The following is a 22,045-nucleotide window of genomic DNA, read 5'->3' as shown; positions in this document are numbered from 1 at the left end:
CTCATAGAAATATGAACGTTTTAAAGGGGAAGTCAAGCCAAAAATTTTCTTGATAGCAGTATTTTCTATGCAGCCCCACTAATGTAAACACGGTATTAATTTTAATACTGCGTTTGAGGAATATGAGTTTTTTTATCCATCTCGGAAGGCGGCCTTTTTGCCACTTGCTGTCGACTAAATATGACATCACAGTTTCTCAGGTCTCAGGCATCGACCAATCATAGCAACTGATGTCATTTTTAGTCGACAGCAAGTGGCAAAATGGTCGCTCTGTGAGATGGATAAAAATGAGATTTCCCAGCTGAACTCGTATTCCTTTAAACGCAATATTAATTAGAATACCGTGTTCAAACCAGTGGAGGCAGATACAACATACAAGTGTAAAGAATTGTTTGCGTTGACTTACCCTTTAAAGTGTATGTGTGGTAAAAACAATATGAGACAGACAACACTCATCGTAGCGATTGGCTTGTTTTTTCACGTGCGCATCATTTCCATCGGGCCCTAACCTCATATGAAACAATTTGGTAAATTTAATTTGCCCACTCGGCATCCATTGCAGCCTGGTCATCCTGGAAGAGGTATTGCCACATCTGCGGCCCCTTCTCAAAGTTTCTAACTTTCTTAATTTTTTGTAGTTTTTCCTTGCCTTCCTGTGGGGTAAAAATCAGGGCATATTGTTAATATTGTGTCAACTGTGGGTGTGTGTAGCCCTTTAAGACTATTTTCTGATTAAGGGCTATATAAATAAACTTGACTTTTTTTAAATAGCTGAATTTGTGTGGACATAGTACAAAAAGTGCATCATAAAAGTATAATTGAGATGTCAATCGTTACAGCAGAATAATAAATTGTTCATTTTATGTGTCCATATGCAAATCTATGGACAAGTCCATTGTGTCATTGTTAAAAGGAGACTTGGAGAGTATTTTTTGTTTTTTAAGTTGATGGTCCATTTTTTTTTAAATGCACCTGCGTTGATGTGCATGCATATCTATACATTTTTAAACTTCCACTTTGTGGCCAGTTTTTTTGTTGGCTCCAAATGTCGTCATTCACGCGTAGGCCCATGACAAATATTTGAGATCATTGTTTTCAGTTCCAAACTGTTCTCTAGTAATTGAAGAAATGATGAAGCCCAACAAGAAATCTCATCTCTCCGAAGAGCGAAGAGGTGCTGCTTGCTGATGTTTGTATCTTTTTATTGGCTCGATACGGCATGTGTCCGCCACCTTATTGCTTCAATCTTTCATCTGCTTCTTTCGAAAGGAGGAAGGTTGAGGGTGATCAATAGGACCCCAGGAGTGTGCGGCTCAGCAGCATATTTCAAATCAGAGACACCGATCATCCATTTGGCCTTTTTAAACACGTGAAGTGCTGACTTACAGGTCAATACTCGCTGCTACAGACACAACAGCCCTGTAAATTGCAGTATTTTAGAGAAAAAAAGTCCATGATAAACCTTTGAAAAAATGTTGTCATGTTGGAGCACATTTTGCTTTAATTGCCCAGGAGTGTTCCATATGTGTCAAATTGTGAGAGCGTTTCTCATGCACAGCCCCCTTCAGTCCATTTTCAATTGGTCATTAACTCCAAAATGCACTGTTTTAATCCTTTGAAATGAATGGAAATGCTATAAATCCATTTCAGCCTCCCTCCAAAAGCATTTGTGAAATCTTTTTTTTTTTTTTTGAATAAATAAAATAGAACTCTCATGTTATGCATTTAAACACTAAATTCTAAATAGAATGTGAAGAATTGAGGAATTTGTGCATCATGATTCAACTCATTTAACTCATTCACTGCCGTTGACGGCTGTAGACGTCAGAAATTCATTTGACCATTTCTATTAGTTTAACATTTTTTCCACTTTTGTTAACAAGAATATGAAAACCTAGAACTATTAAAGTAATGCGATTAATTACAATTAAAAATGTTAATCACCTGATGCAATTAGAAAAAAAAGAAAAGACTATTAAAAATTAGGGGCGCCAGGCGATTAGTTTTTTTATTGTAATTAATTACACGACTTCACTAGTTAACTCACGATAAATCACAAATTTTACATCTGTTCTTAATGTACAAGTTTAAAAAATCTAAGTTTTCCTGATATTGTTAACAAAATTGGGAAACATTTTTAAACTAATAGAAATAGTTAAAATTAATTTTTGACGTCTATAGCTGTCAATGGCATTGAATGAGTTAATAAGCAAAATAGCACACTAGAAAATTTAATTATGTATAAAAAATAAAAAGAACCTAATAATAATAATGAGTTAATTATGCTGCTCCTTCTGTTGAGTCTGCCATGGACAGGCAGTATAATACAGTCATGCAGACAAGAGTCACAACGACTCTTAGTAACTCAGCAGCAATCATTTTTTTGGGAGGGTTTTTGCAGAGGATAAAGAATATGTAAATATTCCGATATTGTCTGTCTACATGTTGCTCCACTGTTTGTTGAAATATTCATTGCCTGTCATTGGCCTTTTCCATTGTGTTAGGATTAAGCTACCATAATCATTCTTAAAGGGACATTCAGTGATCCCTATCGCCATCTAGTGGTGAATTAATAAAAAAATAAAAATAAACTTCTGTTGAATCAATATTATGCAAAACATTTGTTGTATCGCATAAAACTATTTTTTTTAATATATATATATATATATATATATATATATATATATATATATATATATAATTGTAAGTCTGGTAATCACTAATTCTATTACATGCAGGCTGTAGTCTCACTTTACTAGAGCTGCCATGTTTCGCCGCCATCTTCCTGCTACAGATGCCCAAAGGACAACTTCACAAATTAAGTTATTCCGAGTGGTGCTTGCATCGAGTGTCAAAGCCGTTTGGTCGACCACAGCATACCGGTACCTTCCACAGCTGCGGCTTTCAGGTGGTTGTCACTAACTCCCGTGATCACTTTCTGCTTTGCTCTCGCAAGCTTTTTCTTTTTCTTTCTTTTTACTAGCTCCTCCCACTAGCCTCACTTGTTAGCTGCTCCGGCTAATTCTGGCTCGCTCGGTTTTTCGGTGTCGCTCACCGGGCTTCACAATGAAGTCAGCTCAGGCAAAATGAATTGGTAGTAAGCTTGCAAAATGAGGTCTCTCTGAGCCACCGTAGTGTGCGTGCTCCTGCGTGCTTCTAATACTATTCTTTGACCACTAGATGACGCTAGGGACTACACACTGAGTCTTTAACTCATTCAGTCCCAGCCATTTTCACAGAAGCAATCCTCTTCACTCCCGGATGTCTTACTGGATTTTGACTGATTTTGCAAGGCCCACAGAATATTGTGTTCTATTTCTATAAAAACATGAAACCTACCAAAAGAAAAATTAAAGTCTCTTCTTTCATCAGGAAAAAAAGTATTTTTTTAAAATCTATTTCCGTTTTGCAGCAATTAGCAATATAATATAGCTAAGTTTCATCATTATTCACAAACATATTTGGGGTATTTGAGGGGTTTTCAACATGATCCTGTTTCATTTCCTATGCTCTGCTGCTACCTGCTGGCCGTTTGTATAATAACCACCATTTCTTCAACCGTTCTTTGCAGTTGAGAGGCTGCATCAAAGCCTTCTATGCTCTAGCATTAACGAAAACGTATAAATATGTCTTTGGGTCACTTAAAATCAGAATGTATTTATGCATTTTTGGGAGCAAATGAGTGTTAAGAAAAAGTTGTTTGATTGGTTTAAATATCCATCCATCCATTTTCTTAACCGCTTATTACTTATAAGGGTTGCGGGGGTGCTGGATCCTATCCCAGCTGGCTTTGGGGCAGTAAGCGAAGTACATCCGGTTGCCAGGTGGTTTAAATGCATGGTCCGGAAATGTCTTTGCATTATGTTTAGTTTGAAACACTTAAAATGGGTGTCAGTTATAGGCCTATGTATATTTTTGCTTTTCATGGCCCATTAAAATGCACTAAGAATTTATTCTTCCTTCTTTTTTTTTTCAAGCTCAAAACATTCTTACAAGAACACAGATGAAAATTTAATTTGTTTTGCTTTTTTTATGTGCGTGTGTGTATTGTTTCCTTCCCACGAAAAATGGGTAGGAAGAGGATGCGCGGGGGGGTATATGAAATAAAATCAGCAAAAATGCGAATCCGCGGGTGTCGAGGCATGAATATGCGCAGGTCCACTCTACTCATTCACATGTAGCCGACAGCCAAAATAATGTTACTGTAATAAGTGCAAAAAATAAGAAAGCAAGAGGATCCCACCTGACGCTGAGTAAGCGTAGGGTTCTCTCTGTTTGGTGCTGCGTGCGTGCGTGCTTGCGTGCGTGCGTGCTTGCGTGCGTGGTATTTCGTGGCGCGGTTGTAAAAGATCCCCGCCAATCGCGCGACTCACACGCATGAGTGGGCGTGGTTCACGTGCACTTTTTACGCGCGCCGTACGTGCTGACCAAAAAGGCACACCTCTAACCACGGTACAAAACGAGACACCGCTGAATCTCTTTTAGAGTTTCCAACCCACCTAAGTGACATTTTGCCGCTTTTTTTTTTTTTTGGGTGTGGTGACTGCGCGCAATGCCAGACTCGACGTGTCGTCCAAGCGTGGCATGATATTGCCGCGTGGCTCACTTTTTGGCCACCTCAACGTGGATTTAAAAGTGTGTGTTTTTTTCTAATTCCTCCAATCAAGTTGACCATGACAGAGATCAATGAGATGGAGAACGACTCTCAGCTCCAACTGAGCAGCCAGCCGCTGCCGTCCAAGGTAAATTAACACGCACGCACACACACACATGGAATTATCGGCTCATTTACTATACTACCGGAGAGCTAATTTTGGACTCTGTGCTCACTGTTTGTACATTTTCCATTCGCAAAGAGAAACATTCATGTGCCAAAACTTGTCACAAGTGTCTGTGCTATAATAGTGTAATGAATGCTCTTGGCATAAATAAGGCTGAGTTGTTGTTCGTGCGCAAGCGTCTTTTACCTGCTCTGTTCTTCCACCTGTTTCTCAGTTATGTAAGAGGTCAGCGATGACATCACAAATCTGAGTAGTGCATTTATAAATGAGATCCGGCGTCCTTACGCACGCAGGCACGGTACACGCACCGCATCCTGCTGTGCGCGCGCGCGCATGTGTGTTATAAGTATTGACAATTCCGAACATCCGGGCATTTTTGATATTGCCACAATACAACGCTTCATTTCCACAGCGTATTGTATTGCTTTTACCTGTGACAGGCAGACAAACCGGCAGGCATATAAATAGTCAAACAACATTTTATCACATCAATATAATCCTCACAAATCAAATTACAACGATCCAAAGTCCAATGCTTTTCAATGAGCGGAGAGCGTCCTTTCACCTAGGATAGATGCTGCATTCAATGAAAGTGGGAAATCATATTTATCCCACTCACATTGGTTCCGTTCCGACCTCAAAGTGTTTGAGGCAAACGTGAATACAAGACATATGTTCACGTGACACAACGAGATTTGGATTGACTGCGTTAACCAGGACAACAAAGAATTTATCGGAATCAGCCATCTTTGTTGTTGACATTTGCCTCAAACGCTTTGAGGGCGGAACTAGGTCACTCCAAGTGGGATAAATCCGACTTCAAACCCTTATCAAATGCAGCATAAGATCACCATTTTGATTTATGACATTAGATCAGAATTGTCAATAGTCTAGATGAGAAGATTTGTCCAAAACTACACATGTCTTTTCGTCGCAATAAAAAGCATGTATCAACACTTTTTGAGTGTTTTTTTATTTTTATTTTTAAATGGCACGCCCCACACCATAGGATCATCTTTTGGATTCACTTCCTGATTTTTATTAGAAGGGGCAGTGGGATTGTTCTTAGCACACCCAAGGATAATCACTAATCGGGCTCTTGCAAAAATCCAAGTCAGGCCTTTGTTGACTTTGATCAGAAAGATGTAAAAATGCTTAAATCAGTCCAGATTTTTGGTATGTGTGTACCCCTGTTTAAAGTACAGGTTGAACATTAACGATTGTCAACAATTTTCTGAGCATGAAAAATCATTCTTAACACTAGGGGTGTGCCAAAAAATCGATTCTCATAAGAATCGCGATTCTCATTTAGTACATTTCAAAATCGAATGTATTTACATTATTTTATACGGTCTTGCCTTTGTCTGTGTGTGCCTTTATTTGGAGCGCTGTTCATGTTGTACCCGATTTGGCCACTTAGGGGCAGTGTGGTTCCACGCGGTCTAATACACTGTTAAGTTGTAGCCACATTAGAGAGTAGAAGGAAAAAGTCACGTTCAAGTTATTCCAATAAAAGTTGTTTTTTTGCAGTGTGGAGCCGTTCTTTTGAGTGATATAAGTGCTGCGAGTAGCGCGCTAATTAGCATTAGCGAGTCAGACTGGAGTAGATCATTACGATTCCTTGCACATCCATAGATTGAAGCAAAAATCATTGTCAATCAAATCATTTTGAATCAAAAATCGTTCCTAATCGAAAATCGATTCTGAATCGAATCGCAGGCCCAAAAATCGGAATCGAATCGTGAGACATGTAAAGATTCCCACCCCTACTTAACATCTCTCAGGATCATCTTTTAGAGAACTCCGATAATCGGATAACCTTATCTGATTATAATCACAAACACACCCCACACCACATAATAATCACTTAAAAATAATCTTTCCATTGTCGCTAAGCACGATTGGCTTAGAAACGATAAAAAAAATCATGCCAATGCCTATGTTGAGAGCATTGTGTAGTCGTGGTGACGAGCACAAGTGTCTCGTTGGTTCCAAGTGACTCGGTCCAGCTTTTTGTTGCTCACCATCTGCTGCCGTGTGCTGACATTCCCTGACAAAACCACTCACACGACTCACTGATCTGCATCAAAGCGTCCATCCTCATACTCATCAGTGGCCTCCAGATCGATCTCGGGATGGACGGATGAAGGCGTCCAATACATTTTCCCTTTTAGCCTTTTAGCCCTCGTCTTACTGACTCACAGCAGTACACTGACTTCATGTTTACTGTACTAACACAGGATTTACTGTAATGCATATAGTTTTCGGACATTTTAATTCCAAATGATTGGACTATAAACTACCAAAGTATCTGCCCGTTTACATCCAAGCACTGCATGCTGTATTTAATTGGAGCGAAATGACGTTGCGATCACAATCGCTCGCTAAAATCCATCCGCGGCGCAGTTGACACGTTTTGTAGATGACTATCAGATGTCAAGAGGAGGCGGAGGATTAACCAGACTGGCTTTTCTCTCATCTCTCCTGCCGCGGGTGCGTTGCCAAGGCTGGCAGACGCGGGCGACCGATCGCTCATTGTTGTTGTTTTAGTTCATTGTTGGAATACAATGGCAGCGACTCACGCTGCTGTTTATAGCCCCGCGCTCGTCCTCAACCGGTGTGCCGTGGCTGCTTGATCTTGCGCGTCCCGTCCTCGTTGGATGGGGACGAATAGCTCAAGAAAAAGAAAATGATTTTTGTGGCGGTTCAAGACCATTCATTTGCAAAACAAAATTCAAGAATGATAGACAACCTTAAACAATTATTCATCCAAAAATTAATGGTATACCCGTTTTTGTTCACAAAATGTAGGCTTATAAAACACACACGTCAAGGCATTCCTGTATTCACATTTATTGTCTCTTAGTACAGAAAGAACACAGTGGAAGAAAACTTTCCTCTTACTTAACTTTCAGACAATCCTTTTGACATCACACGATCCATTATTTGACAGAGAAGTCCGTCAAAAAGGGTTGCGTTGTATTAGAGGGACACCTGTTCGGTGCTGATTGGTGGTCGAAGGCTATTAACTAATTTACTGCCATACATTCATTAAAAAAAAAGATTATTAAAAATTAGGGGCAAGAAGCGATTATTTTTTTAAATTGTAATTAATCGCATGACTTCACTAGTTACCTTACAATTAATCACAAATTTTACATCTGTTCTAAATGAACAATAAAAAAAATTCTAGGTTTTCATAATTTTGTTAACAAAAGTGTGGGGGGGGAAATGTTAAACTAATAGAAATAGTTAAAATGTTTTTTTGACGTTTATAGCCGTCAATGGCAGTGAATCAATAAAAAAAAAAGAATAATTGTTTTTTTTAAATTCAGGGCGTCAGGCGATTACATTTTTTAATCGTAATTAATCGCATGACTTCACTAGTTAACTCGCGATTAATCACAAATTTCATATCACTTCTTAATGTACAATGAAAACATTTATAGTTTTCATACTATTGTTACCAAAAGTGGAAAAAATGTTTAACTAATATAAATAGTTCAAATACAATTTTGACGTTTATAGCCGTCAATGGCAATTAATCGTAATTAATCGCATGACTTCACTAGTTAACTTGCGATTAATCACAAATTTCATATCTGTTCTAAAAAAATCTAGGTTTTCATACTATTGTTAACAAAAGTGGAAAAAATGTTTAACTAATAGAAATAGTTAAATGAATTTTTGACGTTTATAGCCGTCAATGGCAGTGAATCAATAAAAAAAGAAGAAAAGATTATTACAAAATTCGGGGCGTCAGGCGATTAAAGTTTTTAATCGTAATTAATCGCATGACTTCACTAGTTAACTCGAATAGAAATAGTTAAAGGAATTTTTGACGTTTATAGCCGTCAATGGCAGTGAACGAGTTAAAAGCTACACTTCACAATCAAAATGTGGATGTGGTTAAACAAGGCCTGGCAAGAAAGTGTCTGATTCGGGATGGCTGCGGTGTGTTATCATGGAAATGAGCGCAAACCTCCTGCTTGAAACCGCAAAGCTATTTGAGATGAGGCGGCCTAGTTAGAGCGTGGAAGATTGCATCCCGGAATTACACCGCGCTCTTGTTCCTTGAGCTCCTTTTGAAGTTTTTTTTCTTTCAGTTCCTAGGAAAAGAGTGTCTCACGGTGTGATACTATCACCATCATCTGGTTTTACGATGCGGTGATAATCAACATGTTGGAAGGAAAGCCAGAATATGTGTAACTTCATTATTGCTAACTTTTTACTCAATATAGAAGAACCATGGGCTGGTGGACTGATACTGCATCATGAGCGGCGATACCGTACGATACAATATTGATATTGTGTATTTAGCTTAAAAAAAAATCTCACATTGGATTTCAAGTCATGGTCATGATTGATAGTGTTAAAAAAGTATTTTGGATTGTGCTTATCCATCATGGATTGATACTGTCAGAGGTAGGGGTGGGAACCTCTGGATACCTCACGATACGATACGATATGCGATACTAGGCTCACGATAACGATTATATCACGATATGACGATACCGCGATACATCCACGGTAATCTACGATACAACGACTCAAGACATAAATTGATGTTTTTTTCAATGAGAAAATTGTTGTTTTTTTGTACAATCACTGAAACAAAATATTAAAAGTGGTGTCCTGTTCACAGTGAGTACTTTAGGGTTGCTGTTTTTTTAACAAATACAAATGTCTTCTTAACAGAGACCACTTTCTGTTTTTATAAACTGTGACAATTTTTTTGTGTAACATTGCAAAAGTAAATCAATAAAATAGATTATTAAATCCAATTAAATCACTATTAATATTGCTCAGAAATTGTGTGCTTCAAAAAGTCGAACCATAAAATATGTTTTAAAATGTGACGGATGCTGAGTCAGTTGCTGGACAGATAATAAATGTCTTACACAAGTAAAAGTAAGCTCATGAGTCTTCTTCGCCTGAAGACTGCCATACATTTCTCCGCCACTCTTATGAGGCGCTCCCCCTAGAGGCCTGCCAGATAATTGCTCAATAAGTTATAAACAATGGAGCCGTTATAATGGCTGTATATTAACTACAAATATCTCGATACTTACGTAGGCGTATCGATAATCTATCGGGAGACAAAGTATCGCGATATCGATATATCGTTACACTCCTAGTCAGAGGTAGTCATAATAGGATCATTAAGGTATCATAATCCAGCGATTGCGCAATAACCATCTTAGATATATGATGTCAACGTAACTGTAAAGTGTATCACAAAATCTAAATAGACTCACAATGCCATACTATTGTGATCATGATACGGCAAAAATCAGGAAGTTGGCTTTGAAGTGGTCGATTAAAAAAAAAAGAAAAAAGTTAATTGTTTTATTTGATTTTATTTTTTACCTTTTCAGCAGTTTTTCAATTGCCATTTTAATGTACTTCAGAATATGCTGACATTTTTAGGGGCCTTTTATAGCGGCCATATTTGAACAAACTCCTACAGAATGTGACAGATTGTCTTTGAACGAGAGCTGTCAAAATTAATCAATTAATCGACAAGTAATCAACAACTATTTAAAAAATCGAGTAAACGTTTAGAGACATTTTATTTTATTTTAAATTGTCCAAATTCTCAGATTTCACATATAAACAGTAATTGTTGAGTGATTTCTGTAGCCCTTGAAAAAGACTGATTATCTTCTGTGTTTATTTGAAATAAGAAATTTGCAAGCATCTGTTATTACTTTGGAAAACAATGACCAAACCTGTAACATCGTACAACAGACAATCCACGTTTTTTTAAAAAAAAAATCCCTTTACGAATACAAAGTATGAAATAAACACCAATCGCTGGTTAATAAACAGTAATTAGGGTAAAAAAAAAAAGCTTTTGTAATCCAATTTGATGCAAAATTAAAATGAATCAGATTAGTCGATTAAACAACTGAATAATCGATGGATTAATCGATTCCAAAAAGATTGGATACTGACAGCACTACTTCAAACTTTGCGTGTTTCATCTTGAGATGTTGAAGATGAAAAGCTATTGAAAGCAGACCTGGCATAATAATCAATGCGCACCCCTTTTGGCCAATTGCTACCTGATTTGAACCGCATACGAATGACACTATATTGCCAAACATTTTCCTTGTTAGCATTGCATGTTGTTTGACGACTTGCCGGCCGCCCTGCTTTCTACTTTCTATATGGTATCATATATCAGGCAGAGAGCCGCACACTGGAGCTTGAACATTGAATTATATCTGCTGCATGACGCGTTGATCGGCTGCGCGTGTATGAGAATAATCGGCTTTTACAGGTCTGCAGAATCTTTTGTCGTGAGAATGTTTTTTGTATTGATAGACAGCACGCTGCACCTTGCATGGCGGTCCGCAGGGTTGCTCAGTGCCCAACATTAAGGAGCTAATGCATTTCATCTGAACGGTCACGTACAATGTTCACGTCAGATGACCTCCACTGATGGGGCTGGTGGTGAAACGGAAGGCTCTACTCTCTCCCCAGCTCGCCGACCATTCGATTAATTGTAATTGAGACGCGCACTCCACGTCTGCAGTCATTACTCCTAATTGACAGGTTTAAAAAGCACCGCGGATTACACAGAGAGCTCCTGTACATTAGCTGCACCCAAAATATTAGGAACGGCTCTTGAATATGATGCAGCCATTGCGAATAAAAAGTGTTCAAATAGATAGCTGACAGTGTTGCACACCGCCAACATCAATTTAAAAAATGTTACATTACATTTACTGCAACTTCAATACACAACAAAACTGTCCAAAATGGTGCCCAACTTCAGCTCTTCAGCCTCCTCAAACATGATCTTCAACCCCCCTACACATGTGGCGTTCACACAAAACCAAGTTTATTATTGTAAACCTTCAATATTTAAAAAGCTAGCATCAATCGATAGGGAATACCGGGGCTAAGTTGTCACATTGCAATTTTCTTCTCCACCAGAGGGCGCAAGGGGAAAATTGAATACTAGTTTTCTTCGTCTAAATGGTCAGGTGTTGTGTACTGTCTGAGGAGAGAATAGCACATTGTTAGATAAGATGAGTGCCAGTTATCTGTTTTGCACAACCCAAAGTAAAATTTTCAACTTCCTATATTTTGAAACAGGTGTCGTACATAGACAAATTTCAGCAGCAAATCATGTGGACTCGTTAGAGGAGAGATTCAGGCATCTTGTCATGCCTCAGTCACGGCTCCGTTTTAAGCTAACTTCAAACAAGAGCAACTTGGTAGTTTGGGGCAACTTGTCTCAGTCGTTTTGGGGTTTGTTGTCTTATATGGAAATAATGGGCCAATGAAAAATGCACATCTGGCAACCCGGTTTACATATGCCAGAATTGCCCTTCAGATGATGAGTTTGAAGAGTGAGGAATTTAATTTGCTAGGTTTTGTTTCATTGTTTAAAAATGGATTGTCCAGTATGCCCACATCAGGACTGGTTTAAGTTTCATGATGAAACATCCATCAATCCATTAACCGAAATGCTTTATTTATTTATTTTAATTCAAATTAATCTCAAATTTCCAGTTTAAGGGAAGCAAAACTGGCATTTGAGGCTGAGAGCTATGACCTACATGCCAGCAGTTCAAGGACTTTAATCGATTTCATAATATTTTATGTTAAAGTTTGCTCAGTGACTTTAGTAGATTTTCAAGATCAATGACAAACAATTTCTCTGCCGCTAAAAAGAAGGGAAAAAACCAGGAGAAAATTAAATTTTGTCCTTGTTTTATTAGTTGCAAAATCCAGTGTGACATCTTACCCCATATAGTGTGACAACCTACCTGTATGTATATATATATATATATATATATATATATATATATATATATATATATATATATATATATATATATCAACTCAACTCAAAAAATAATAATATTTTTTTTGAGTTGATCAACTCAAAAGTTAGTTTTGCAGAACTTGAATGGTTTGATAACACCAAATATATATATTTTTTATACATAGTTACTTAGAAGCTTACAGCAACTCAATTATTCTCAGTTACTAATTTATAAACGTTATATAACCACTGGATTAAGTTAACAGAAGTCCAAACCATAAGTACACTGTGTGTCCTCACGAGAATCCCAGGAATGCTGGAGCCTATCCCAGCTGTCTGAACTGGTTGCCAGCCAATCGCAGGGCACACACAGACAAACAAGGGACAATTCAGTTTTCAATTAACATACCATGCATATTTTTCGGATTGTGGGAGGAAACTGGAGTACCCGGAGAAAACCCACGCAGTAACGTAGAGAACATGCAACCTCCAGCCAACCTCTGGACGAGGAGGCAGACATGTTAACCAGTCGGCCACCTGCTATGAGCATATGTTTATAATCTAACATCAATTATTATGAATTTATTTAAACCAGATAGGAAACTGAGAACAAATGATCATTTACAATGTCAACTACAGGGCTAAAATAAAATGACAAATTAATAAGTAAAATAAATGATGAAACCTCAGCTAATGTATGCTTTGAAGTTACCCAAAGACTAGTATAGTTCAATTGAATCAAAACTTTTTAGTACAAATTACTCCATTACACCAACTTTAAAAAAAAGTATTGCCAAATGCCCGGAAGGGTGCAAGCAATCTGCTTATCTTGTCGGATCGATGCAACCTGTCGGTGCTTTTCTCTCTTGTGAGTTTACGGAATCCATCATCCAAGACCTGGCGTGGCAATCGAGGCTGCTTTTTGTCAACACGCGTGACCCACCACGCATTTTGATGCCGCTTCACACCGCCTCCTATCAGATTAGGAGCCTGGGACACTCTGTTGATCGATGATAAGGACCGTTTGATCACAATGGCCCCAGCGCCATCAACAAAATGCCATGTGACTTTTAACTTTGACAATTAGCTCATAAATTGCCAGTTCGCATAATGGCAGCCATTTTAGAGCATTTTGACTGAACATACCAAAAGAAAAATTTTCTTTTGCCAGAAAAAAAGTTTCTTTCTAACTTTTTCCATTCTTATTCTTACATTCCCTCAACCAGTAAGAATCAATCAGGAATCAGATCAATATGCGGTATCGATAATGGAATCTGAATTGCTGCATTCTAAACATTTGCCGTCATTAAAACTAATAATACTAACAAAATTGATAGTTCGCATTTAACCCCTGCGTCCCAATACTTTTGTCTACAGCTTGTAGCTGAGCGTGCGGTTTCTTTTCAAGGTTTTATTTTATTTGGGACTCATCATATTCTTCTTCCCCCGCAGTGCTCGTATCATAGCAGAATGAAACTGTAAAATTGTTCAGATTCCCTCCCGAAAGGCCCATTGGATTTTTCTTCTAAAATCTGCAGCTTTATTGGCTTGTGTGTGTGGTCTTTTTTTTTTTGTTACATAGTGGGGCCAACATTTCGGGATTTCACAGAGTTGTGGGGCCCACCCGTCCATGTGGGGCCATTTTGCTGGGCCCCACAAGTTTCGACCTCTTTTTGAGGTTGAAGACTTTGTTTTAGAGTTTAGGTTTGAATTGGGTTATGGTTGAGGTTAGGGTAAGGAATAGCAATCCTTTTTGATGGTTGGGGTTAGGGGGAGGAGCTAGGAAATGCATTATGTGTCACGGTGTGGTCACGGAGCGGCGTGGTGTCTGTCGGCGTGTGACGTGGAGGACCCAAAATGCAGGGAGGCAGGAGAACCACAGCAGGAGTGCGAAACTGGCGTGCTTTATTTTACAGAAAACACTAACCAGGGTACTGGTTAATGCAAACTAAACAACAAACTGAAAATATACAAAATCAAAATGACAGACAGAACTCCGGGGGTGACCGTGACAAGCGGCAATGATCCCACGCCGACTGATCACCACCCGGGAATTAAATACACTCACACTAATTGGGTAACTAGCCACACCTGGGGCCAGGCATAAGTGGCTGAGGGCCCGGATTGGTCAACCCGGAAGGGCTGGAACCCACTCAGTACCAATCGGGACCCTCAACCAAAACCAGATCTTCCCAGACATGACATTTGTGTCAATGAGATGGCCCCACAAAGATAGTAAAACAAACTTGCGTGTGCGTGCGCGCGTAGTTTGGTTGCTCTCCAGCAAAACGACATTTTTATCATTAATTTTTTACTTTTGTTTTTTGCAAGACAGTACTTTAATATTTTCACATCTAAATGGACTTTCTTATTTTTAAAATCATCCATTTACTTACATACTTAGATATTGAGTTACATAAAAATACTCATTTTGATACTCATAGTTATTGATTTGCATTTGTAGTAACTTTTTGAAACGGCACTTTCTTGCTTACTTCATATGAATTTGCTTCCATACTTGACTAATGACGTGTCCGTTTTTACGCCGCGGTTGTTCCTGGTTGGCTTCTGTTCTCGGCTTCCTTGAGCGTCAGTTTTCAACGCGTGCTTCCACATTTTCGCCGAGTGTTTCATGACGTGAAGCCTCGTAAACACGTAAACCTGCTTCGGTCGGTGCTCAGTCTGTGCGTTTGTATGAGGCTTCTCGTCATAAAGAACTCACCAATAATGCGGAAGCGCTCGCCGAAAGTTAGGCGTCATCAATGACGGGAACTGACGAATGACGGAAGCGCCCACCTCTGCTTATCCATCCATCCATTTTCTTAACCGCTTAGTCCTCACAAGGGTCGTGGGGGATGCTGGAGCCTATCCCAGCTGGCTTCGGGCAGTAGGCGAGGTACACCCTGAACTGGTTGACAGCCAATCCAGGGCCTCTGCTTATTTACTTACATATAATTTGACTTAGATGAACTGTTTAGTTGAACACAAAAGCGTTTTACTTTAATACACTGTTACAAATTACTTGAATATATCGTCGCTGATATGTGAAAACACTTTTGTCCTACCTTTTTAACACTGACACTAGTGTAGAGTATTTTCAACACTACTCCGTGTTTATCAGTGTAGATTTTAACACTATACAGTGTTGGAGTAACACTGGTGAAGTGTCAAGAAAGTAACACTTTGAAAAGTGTTGGATTTGCACTCATCAGTGTTTGAGTTGAGTTTGAGTTTATTTGAACATGAAAAAGAATAAAAACAAAGCAAAAAAAAACAAACAGTAAGACAGTAAGACTTATTAACCCCCCCCCCCTCCATATTTTCTTAGTTTACATCAATGTTAAATAAATAAAAAATACAAAAATATATTGCTGAGGATTACAAAAGTAACTAATAATGAACCACTCTATAATAATCATATAAAATAAATACTCAGAGAGCTCATCATTATAAATCCACAGTGTGGATACATATAAAGTGTTTATATGTATCTAGTGTTAGATTTAGCACTACTCAATGTTAATCTAACACTGGCCATTTTGCTGTGAACTATTTTACTTATTTTACTTGTTTATTAATTACTTTACACACAGATAAAAAGTACCATTAGACAAGGCTATGTCCTGATTAAATGAAGCTCCTCTGTTCACTTCAAGCTACCAGACAACAGGAATAACATATTTATTAGAGGTGGGCATTACGAATAAACTGTCCGGACGCCGGTTATGCTGACGATTGATGAGAACCTAAAAAAAATAATAATAATAATGGACTAAGAATTGACAGAAGTGGAATTTCATCCATCACCACACAAGTCCGTATCAGTCCGTAACTGACGGATGCCCGTTTTGTTGACGATTGATAAATGACGGACGGAATGCCCACTTTTGTCCGTCGTTCCTAAAATAATGTTGATGAAGTGACGACGGAAGTGTGATTAAAATAAAATAACGGGCTGACGATTACAGTTTAGTTCAGCTTTAAAAAAAAAGAAAAAAGATGAACTGACGAATGATGAACTAATGATGAGTCAGCAAAATTTGGTAAAATGCCCATCTGATATTTACATTGGATTCAGCCTTGGCCTGATTGTCCGTGTGTGTGTGTTTGTTTAGTTGCAGAGACTGAAGCGCTCGCTGTCCTTCATGCGCAGCAAGAGCGTTGAGAACTTCTTCCAACGGTCCTACAGCGATGCCCGCCTCCCCCCGGAGTTCATCACGGAGCCCATGCCCCCTTCGTCGCCCTCGCCGCCCCCCCTGGACCTGATGCCGGCGGGCTCGCCCATCGTCGGCTCACGGCCCTCGCCGTCGCTGTCGCCGTCGGTCAGCCCCAACCCTTCCATCGCCTCGCGCTCGCCCTCGCTCAGACTGTCCCCATCGCTGCCTCCCAAGCCACCGCAGGCCTCCCAGATCACGCACTCATTCCATAATCACGTCTTTCGCAAGCCCACCAATTGCCAGCTCTGCAAGAACATGATCCTAGGTGAGACCACCATTACTTACATCCTGTTATACTCACGCTCTGTTCATTCGTACTGACTTTCAGGGCTGCAAGAGAGTAGAACGTTTCCATAGTCAATTCAACTAGAGCAGGGCTGTCCAAACGTTTTCCTCTGGGGCCACATACAGAAAAATCAATACAAGGGCCGCTTTCAAACTTTTGTATTTTATCAAGCAATTGCATAATGTTGATCTATTACCATGTTTGGTTTTTTTTGGGGGGGGGGGCTGCTACCTGAACAGCTTTCTATAGGGCAACTAGGTTAGGATTTTACAAGATTTTAGGGGGGGGGGGGTGAGACCCTGTGTGATATTTTCGCAATTTGGACATTGACACAGAGCAGAACGTGGATGAAACCATTTTTTTCTGGTAAAATTTTTATTTATTCACTAGTGTTATGAAAAGAAATGCTGTTACTTGTTTAATTGTAAATTATTGATTTGCATATTTAGAAAAGCGCTACAGTATATAAAACAAATTTATTAGTAATAGTAACCAATATCCTTTTTAGTATATGCCGCAGGCCACTCAAAAAAGGATGGTGGGCCACAAATGGCCCCTGGGCCGTAGTTTGGACACCTCTGAACTAGAGGATTTCAGAAATAATCCGGATTGGAACCTTTCTGAGAATCAAGGATAATTTAATAAAATGTATAATATTCAAAATATACTGTAAACCATTTTGTTAGTATTTTGAAAGTTTATGTAAAGTGGAAAATAATATGTCCTTTTGACACACTTTGATCTAAATGTGTAAATACTTTATTAAATATTCCACCATCTTGCATATTTATTCATTTACATCTGTACATTACTGAATTTTGTAGGTACTGATTTTCCAAAGATGCTTATTTACAGCTTTACTTCACTTGCCATAGATGCTGACAGTAAAGCCCTTTTCACACTGCACTTGCTCAGTGTGAAGGAGTCGTGAGGCAATGCAAAATTACCAGTTTCTGGCGTGCCCATATTTGGAAGTGTTGACATGGCAGCCGACCAGGAAGTAAAATAGTAGATTTTGCCACTGTTTATCTGCACCTTGACAAGATGTATTGTTCATTGTTGCAAAAGAAAGCCCTGAGTTTTCTCATTTTAAAGGGGTAGTCAACCAATTTTGTATTTTTGTTTTATTTGAATTTTTTTACAATAATATGTTCTATGCAGCCCACTAGTCTAAATATGGCAGAAGGCGGCCATTTTGCCACTTACTGTCGACTGAAGATGACATCCATGTTGCTCAGGTCTCAGGTAGCAACCAATCACAGTGCAGCTTTAGAAAACAGGTGAGCTCTGATTTGGCTGTTGCCTGAGCCCTGACCAACAGTAACTTCAGTTGACAGCAACTCGCAAAATGGCCGCCCCCTGAGATGGCCAAAAACTCATATCACAAAAATGTAATATTAATCAGAATGTTGTCTTTAGACTAGTGAGGTCACATAGAACATATTATTGTCAATAAATGTTTAAGGTTGACTTCCACTTTAAGGAGGAGGTCCTCAATCCTCTCCAATTGGTGGTGTTTGTCTGATGCCACGATGCCGCCGATTTTTAATAGAACATTTTCCACTTTGAGGCGCCTTGCCAGCGCAGCAGACGTCCTCCATGCCGCTCATGCGCAATTCTCCATTCTGTGGTCCCTGCCCCTCACCACATACACAATGAATGGGTTTGGCGATGGTGCGCCGCTCTCTGCTAAATGCAGTGTGAAAAGGGCTTTACTGTGCATGTGAATATTTGTTGCTTTACATCACACGCTTACATGTTAGCTTTTTTGTAGTTGAATTGCCACATCCAGAATTGTAAGTTATTTACTTATTTTTGGTGATTCTTATTTACTTAGTGAGCGATGTTGTTACATTTGCACACAGCCATCGATCCCAGGGGGACATTAACTTTGTTTTTAGGCGCAATTGCATGAAATCAAATATTTCCTTCACTGTGGTTATCGTTTTGACTTAAGATAAGCACAATGTGTCTGTGTGTGTGTGCTTTTATTTGATGTTTTCTGCTGGTTATTTTTGCTACTTGGATTCTCAACTACAAACCTCTTCCCTTGAGTTCTAATTTATTTTCCCAGCATGCATTGTATCTTCATTATTATTATGTGATAGATCATCCGGCTCCCCTGCAGGCTTGTGCATTCACCTCCTCCCCGTGCAGCTTTAATCACCACGTCAGAGAATTTACAGAAGCGCTCATGTATAATTACGACACGACTGGGATCGGATAGGGAATAAAAAAATAAATAAAAAATTTAAAAATGCTTGTAAATCACTCAAAATGGCGAGGATTGTCGTGTCGGAGTGCTTTTTAACACTGTGATGGAACCGTGAGGCATCAATCATTTCTGTCTTACTCCCTACATAGGAAACTCCAAACAGGCTTTGCGGTGTAAAACGTGCAAGCTGGCGGCTCACCTGTGGTGCACATCGGAACTCTCGCAGCAGCCTTGTCACGGGAAGGTGCGACAAAACACACACACACAACATATACAAATTGTTTTTCACGATCGTGAGAAAAGGTGACACAGTTCATGGAGTGAATGATGAATGGCATGTAAAAAAAAATAAAAAATCCTTGTTATAGTTGAATGTGTCACTATAGCAAAAACATATTAGCTTCAAAGATGTTGTCAAAAATACTCTAAAATGGCTGCCAATATGGGGAACTCTGTTTTGAAAATGGCTGGCAGTTAAAGACCAAAGTCAGCCATCGCAATTCATCTGATGTTAAATCATCTTACTTGTGCTCAATTAATTTGTCACAACATGCAATATGAAGTGCACGTCAATTTTTGCCCATTTGGCAGACGCCGTTAGTAGATCAGCTTCCACATCCACGAGTACTCAAGTTTATTTCATTTTTGTCCAACTTTTAGGAAACCTAATATCTGGATCAGACAAAGACTTTGAACCGAGGGATTGCGGTGCCGATAATGGTGTGTCTCAATACTTTTAGTCCAATATAGAATGTAGGACTAAGCATTTTAGCATCTTACGCTTTTTAACTCATTCACTGCCATTGACGGCTATAGACATCAAAAATTAATTTGAACTTTTTCTATTAGTTTAATATTTTTTCCCATTTTTGTTAACAAGAGTATGAAAACCTATACTTTTTTATTGTACATTTAGAACAGATATAATATATATTAATTGTGATTGATAACTATTGAAGTCACGAGATTTATCGCCTGACGTGCCTAATTTTTAATAATCTTTTCTTTTTTCTTCTTTTTTAAAAAAAGAAAGAAAATATTATTAAAACAAAAAATAAAAATACAATTATTATTATTTATTTATTTTAAAAGAAGAAAAGTTTATTAAAAATTAGGGGCGCAGGCGATTAATTTTTTCGTAATTAATTGCATGACTTCCCTAGTTAACTCACGATTAATCACACATTTTTATATCTGTTTTAATGTAATTTTTTCTAGGTTTTCATACTCTTGTTAACAAAAGTGGAAAAAAAAATGTTGAACTAATAGAAATAGTTCAAATGATTTTTTTTTACGTCTATAGCCGTCAATGGCAGTGAATGAGTTAAGAGCAACATGTATCTCCAAAAAGAATGAGGAGGCCGGCAAGTGGCAGGTACGAAACCTCAAATGTCTTGGCGGGAACAAAAGCAAAATGCTTGATTACCTCATGAGTGTGTTCTCTCTGCGTAATGTGACAGAGTGGCTCATTTGCAAGCTGGGGCGGCCACACTTATTTGCTTAATTCAGTGTGAAATGACAGCCTGGTGTTAGAAAGCTACACGTTGAAAGTCGCCGCTCCATCCGAATGAGATGTTCCTTCGCGCCAGTGTGTTTTCCATTCGATAGAATCTCCTCAAATGACTCGGTTGAAGTCTCTCGTAATGGCGGCGTGGTGGCCTTGAAGATGGCTCTAATGGAAGCTGAACAAAAATCATTACGCTCTGCGTTCTCCTCCATTAGTCGGGCGCCTTCAAGCGAAACTTCAGCTCACCGATGCTCGTCACTGAACAACTGGCCGTCGTCAAGGAAGTCCAGCACAGTCAAGGTGAGTGTGTGTGTGTGTGTGTGTGTTGTTTGGTATTATTGAATCTCCTGGTAAATTTCCATGAGAAGATAAGAGGTTTTCAGGCATCCATGCAAAATAATCAAATTGATAAAAAGCATGAAATTGCAGAACACATTCATTTGTAAGTAGAAATGTATCCAATTTTTGATGTTTGGCTAAACAGTCAAGTTGTTGAAGAACATGAATGTGAGGGATAAATAATACTCATATACATAACCTTAACCAATCAGAAATTGACAAAAATGCCCTTCCCCCATCCAAAAATGTGATGTTTAGCTACGTGCTTTAAATAAGGAAATATAGAGCCATGTGGAAAACAAATGTAAAAATTGAAAGCAGTAAAATAATAACATTATTAATAATAATAATAAAGTTAAAATCAATGTGAATAATTAGGAGGATAATAGTGCAAAACTAATTTGTATTTTTAAGTCTTATTAATATGTGAATTAAGATATGTTGTTTGAGAAATGGTCATAACGCTGTGATCTTAAGGAGGAAGTCAAAAAATGTCTTTACAATATTATGTTTTATGCATCCCCACTAGTCAAAGCACGGCATTCTGATGAATATTGTGTTTGTGGAATATGAATTAAGCAGAAAAAATCTCCCTATCTCATGGGGCGGCCATTTTGCCACTTGCTGTCGCCTGAAAATGAAATCACAGTTCCTGAGGGTTTCAGGTAATGACCAATCAAAGCACACCTGTTTTCGGGGTTTGGTCATGTGACATTGGAAAGCAGAGCCATTATGCTACGTTCACACCAAACGTGGGATGAGCCTTCTGCCTGGCTGGCTTATTATTTGTAAATGCTAATGCTAAACTAGTTTAGCTATGTGTTTGTTTTCAAAGTGCAGCAACAAGACGAATCAAGACGAAGTATCAACAAAGCTGGCTGCAAATGCCATATATTCGTACACAATGACGTTAAAAG

General features: G+C 38.7%; 1 protein-coding gene across 1 annotated transcript in view; it reads left to right on the top strand.

Annotated features, from left to right (window-relative positions):
* The first annotated feature begins 4,434 nt into the window (after positions 1-4,434).
* The window catches only part of LOC147182289 (SH3 and cysteine-rich domain-containing protein 2-like), a 28,921-nt gene continuing 11,310 nt past the window's right edge, over positions 4,435-22,045 (top strand). Inside the window, exons 1-4 of the mRNA XM_086060030.1 lie at positions 4,435-4,742; positions 16,680-17,046; positions 19,432-19,526; positions 21,005-21,089. Of these exons, the coding sequence (XP_085916156.1) occupies positions 4,674-4,742; positions 16,680-17,046; positions 19,432-19,526; positions 21,005-21,089 (616 nt within the window). The 5' untranslated portion in view covers positions 4,435-4,673. The remainder of the gene's footprint in view (positions 4,743-16,679; positions 17,047-19,431; positions 19,527-21,004; positions 21,090-22,045) is intronic.

This window comes from Leptonotus elevatus, chromosome 1 (assembly GCF_054856555.1).
Source record: "Leptonotus elevatus isolate MCC_2025b chromosome 1, RoL_Lele_1.0, whole genome shotgun sequence".
NCBI classification, from domain to species: Eukaryota; Metazoa; Chordata; class Actinopteri; order Syngnathiformes; family Syngnathidae; genus Leptonotus; species Leptonotus elevatus.
Note: the sequence above shows the minus strand (reverse complement) of the source record. Positions and strands in the feature narration are given on the sequence as shown.